At 42.7% G+C, this 4,691-nt stretch overlaps 1 protein-coding gene across 1 annotated transcript; it reads right to left on the bottom strand.

The window, feature by feature from the left end:
* Nucleotides 1–941: 941 nt before the first annotated feature.
* On the bottom strand, nt 942–2,117 carry LOC130743630 (uncharacterized mitochondrial protein AtMg00810-like). Its single transcript, XM_057595866.1, has one exon. It carries the CDS (start codon nt 2,115–2,117, stop codon nt 942–944), a length of 1,176 nt encoding a protein of 391 aa, XP_057451849.1.
* Between the last annotated feature and the right edge of the window lie 2,574 nt (nt 2,118–4,691).

The following is a 4,691-nucleotide window of genomic DNA, read 5'->3' as shown; positions in this document are numbered from 1 at the left end:
TAAGGGAGACAGGGGAGCCCAAATTAAAGCACAAATGGTGAGCCTGCTGTTTACAGTGGTTTTTGGTAAACGAATATTTTCTAGTTCTTGAACCGTAAACAAGTCGATTGAAGGTTCTTTAATGAAAACGCCATTAGAAGCAATGGATTTTTTACTAAATTTTGAAGGAAAAATGTTGAAAAATAACAATTTCAATTAAACAAAAATCTCGAAACAAAAGTGCAACAAAATAGAAAACACTAACCGGAAACAAATTGCATTACTTGAATAAAAAGATACAGTGCATCGTTTACAAATTGCAAACAAAAGCATAAGAATATGAGACGTTCAAACAAACACATACTCAGTGAAACTCAAACACTCATCTCTTAGTCTCGGTGACTTGGACATTTCAGAGCACATATGGTTTTCTGAATCTAAGTTTGCAAACTCCTTCTCTAATTTCAGAATCTTCTATTTATAGACCACTTTGCAACTTATATGTGACGGTTATGTTCTACAACATGCATATGCAATTACCAAGAAGAAACAGGTCTCGTCGAGCATCTTCTACAACTCTCTCATTACAACCATCTCAAACTCCACCGATTCAACAAAAACCTTCCTCAAGGCGGAAACTAAAGGAGGTTCATACGTCTTCAGAAACCAATTTTTGTGTCACTTTCAACCTTGATTCAGCCATGTAAGAATCTACTTCAAAACTATAACCATAGCAATACCATTTGACAAAAATAAAACTTAGATACAATTTAACGATACTATAACTATATATATATATATGTAAGATTGGATACTCTCACCACAAATTGTGTGTGAGGTAGACAATATTATTTATAATAATAAAATGACAGAATATGTTAAGAATATTCTGAGGCATATTACAAAATAAAGAAAATAATAAATAAAGAAAATATCTCATAGGATAGTATGTCTATTTATCCCTAACACCCCCCCGTCAAGCTTAGCGTTGGATTAGGACCAACTCGAAGCTTGGATCTAAAAAGGTCAAACAACGGACGAGGCAACGCCTTAGTGAAAATATCAGCAAGCTGGAGAGAAGTGGGAACATGGCGAACAGCTAAACGACCAGAGGAAACCAGCTCACGAACGAAATGACAATCCAAGTCAATGTGTTTGGCATGCTTATGAGCAACATGATTCTGAGCGATAAACAAGGCACTCTGGTTGTCACTAAGAAGAAGAGGAGGCGCGGATAACGGAATACGAAGCTCGTGAAGAAGATTAAGCAACCAAACTAACTCAGACGCAGTATTGGCCATTGCCCGGTACTCAGATTCACAACTAGAGCGAGCAACAGTAGGTTGTTTCTTGGCACTCCAAGACAAAAGGTTATCACCAAGAAAAATAGCGTAGCCATAAGTAGAGCGGCGAGTGTCAGTGCAGCGAGCCCAATCAGCATCACTATAACCAAGAACAGTGGGGGAAGAAGTACGACGAAACGTAAGACCAAAGTGTTGTGTGCCACAAACATAACGGAGAATTCGTTTGATAGCCTGAAAATGATCCACAGTTGGAGTTTGAAGAAACTGACTAACCGTGTTAACAACATATGACAAGTCAGGACGAGTAATAGTCAAGTACTGCAAGGCTCCAACCAAAGAACGATAGTGTGTTGGATCTGAGTAAGCATCACCGGAACTGACAAGATGAGATCCGGCAGCCAAGGGTGTAGAAACATGACTGGCCTCAAGCATCATAGCACGGGAAAGCAAATCATGTGCATATTTGGCTTGTCCCAAGAATAAACCATCAGCAGTATAAGTGATCTCAAGACCAAGAAAATAGCCAAGCTTACCCAGATATTTAATGGCGAACTCAACATTAAGGCGAGCAATAAACTGGGTCAGCAGAGAGGGATCACTACCAGTAAGAATGATGTCATCCACATAGACAAGAAGATAAAGAGTAATACGTCCTGTGTAGAAAAAGAAAAATGAAGGATCAGCCCGACTACACGAAAAACCATAACGCATGAGAAAAGAGCTCAAGCGCTGAAACCAAGCACGAGACGCCTGTTTGAGGCCGTAGAGAGCCTTGTTCAACCGACACACATGAGTCGGGAAACAAGGATCAACAAATCCAGGAGGCTGCTCCATATAAACAGTTTCAGTGAGATGACCATGAAGGAAAGCATTTTTGACATCCAACTAATGAAGCTGCCAATCATTAAGCACGGCAAGAGATAAAATAAGGCGTACAGTAGTAGCTTTGACAACAGGACTGAAAGTAAGAGAGTAATCGAACCCTGGAATCTGCTTGAAGTGAGATGACCACGGCAAGAGATAAAATAAGGCGTACAGTGAGATGACCACCAAACGCGCTTTTAAGCGCTCAACAGTGCCGTCACTGTGGAATTTAGTGCGAAAAACCCATTTACTTCCAACCACATTGGTAGTGGAAGGGCGAGGAACCAAAGTCCAAGTACAACTCTTATGAAGGGCGGAAAGTTCATCCTCCATGGCTGCCAACCACTGCGGATGTTTCATAGCGGATTTGAAGCCCTTAGGCTCAGTAACAGTATGCAAAGCACTGAGAAGGCCAGTAGGTTGAGCGTGTACCAACGCATAACGCGGATTCGGCTTAAAGACACCATTCTGAGAGCGAGTCCGCGGACGAGCAGCAATAGGAGCAAGGGGAACCTGAGCCACAGCAGGAGGAGTAGCCGGTGGTGAAGCAGGCGGAGCCTGAGGCCCAACAGAAGGAGTGGCCGTCTGTGCTGGGGAAGGAGGAGCCGGCGAAGGTGGTGCATCGTCAGGAGGAACCGGCAGAGCAGGTAGGACATCTGAGTCATCACAAGATGGACAAGACAGAGAACTAATAGGTAGTGAACTCTCCAGAACAACAGTTTGTGGAGATGGAGGAGAACCGGAAGTCGGTTCGTAAAACGTAGAGACCACCAAGTCATGAGGGGAAGAGTGAGAACCTGCAAAAGGGAAGCAAATTTCATCAAACTGAGCATGACGAGACACATAAGTCCGAGAAAGAGCCGGATCGAAGCATTTAAATCCCTTGTGGTGACTGCTATATCCCAAAAATATGCAAGGAGTGCTCCAAGGGCTAAATTTATTTTTCATGTATGGACGCAAGCACGGGAATACCCGACAGCCAAAAGGATGAAAATTAGGATACGTAGGTGCAACATGAAACAGGAGCTGAAATGAAATCTGATTAGAGAGCACCTTAGAAGGGACACGGTTAATAATATATACCGCAGTACTGAAAGCATCAACCCAATAGCGAGTAAGGACATGTGAGTGATACAACATAGCAAAACCAAGCTCAAGAACATGTCTGTGTTTCCGTTCAACCCGTCCATTCTGTGCCTGAGTATGAGGACATGAAAACCGATGAAGCACACCTGAGGAAGCAAATAAGATCTGGACTTTGGTATTAGTGAACTCGGTGCCATTATCACTTTGGAAAACTTTGATCGACCGGGAAAATTGATTTTCCACAAACGCTTTGAAGCGAACAAGAACATCATAAAAATCAGACTTGCGCTTCAATGGATAAAACCAAGTAAACCGGGAAAAATCATCCACAAAAATAACAAAATACGAAAAATCATCAACAGAAGCAACAGGAGATGGTCCCCACAGATCACAATGGATAAGTTCTAAAACTGCAGAAGCTCTTTTATTATTATCATAAAAGACTAGACGTTTACTTTTAGCCATCTGACAAGAAGTACAACAGATAGGCTTAGGCAAAATAGAGGAAACATTAAAACAACCAAGTTTTTTCAATTGGTGAATAATTTCAAAATTAACATGTCCTAATCGTGAGTGCCACAATTCAAAGGAGGCACGAGGTAATGGGGAACTGGTAGTAAGCAGCGCCTGCGATCCTTGATCAAGCACATAAAGTCCGTTATCCCATCGGCCCCTTCCCAGAACGGCTCCTGTCTGTCGGTTCTGAATAACAAAAGAATCATCCAGAAAAGTAGCTTTAGCATTATGGGTACGAGTCAATTTGCTAACAGAGACAAGATTTTTAGTTAACTGAGGCACAACCAAAACATTAGATAAAGGAACAGAATGTGAAACAGAACGAGAACCAATATGAGTAATATGTAAACCAACCCCATTACCAACAAGAACACGATCATTACCAGAATAGGCCTGAGAATCCGTCAGCTGAGATAGAGAAGGAGTCATATGTGAAGTGGCACCTGTATCCATATACCAGTCGGAACAGTTTGAGTTGTCCAATGAGCAACCCGCAGCAAATGATTGTGCCAAATTAGCAGACTCAGAAGAACGATCCCAGCGAACCGGACACTTATCAGCATAGTGACCCTGCTCACCACAAATTTGACAGCGAGGAGTGTAAGAGCCACGATGACCAGAGCCACCATTATTGCGACGCGGGCGAGATCCACCATGAGAGTTGCCACGATTTCCACCACGAGAACCACCACCGAAATTTCCACGGTTGCCACTAGTGGAAGACTGAGTACCAGAAGAGCGATGCTGATTGCTCGCATGGAAGGCAGCAGGCGGAGGGGTCACTGATTCTTCAAGAGAAGCCTGAAAAATAGCATGGCTCTCGACCTTACAAAGAATGTCAGTAAAGAAAGGTAGGGGTACCTGATCAAGCTGACCCGTGGAAAAATTTGCATAGGAGGGGCCAAGACCACGAAGAAACCAGTGAACTTTATCATCATTAGG

Source organism: Lotus japonicus, chromosome 1 (assembly GCF_012489685.1).
Source record: "Lotus japonicus ecotype B-129 chromosome 1, LjGifu_v1.2".
Lineage (NCBI taxonomy): Eukaryota > Viridiplantae > Streptophyta > Magnoliopsida > Fabales > Fabaceae > Lotus > Lotus japonicus.
Note: the sequence above shows the minus strand (reverse complement) of the source record. Positions and strands in the feature narration are given on the sequence as shown.

What these genes read in the sequence shown, in the direction of transcription:
- LOC130743630 (XM_057595866.1), bottom strand. Translation starts at nt 2,117, where the DNA reads ATGGAGCAGCCTCCTGGATTTGTTGATCCTTGTTTCCCGACTCATGTG.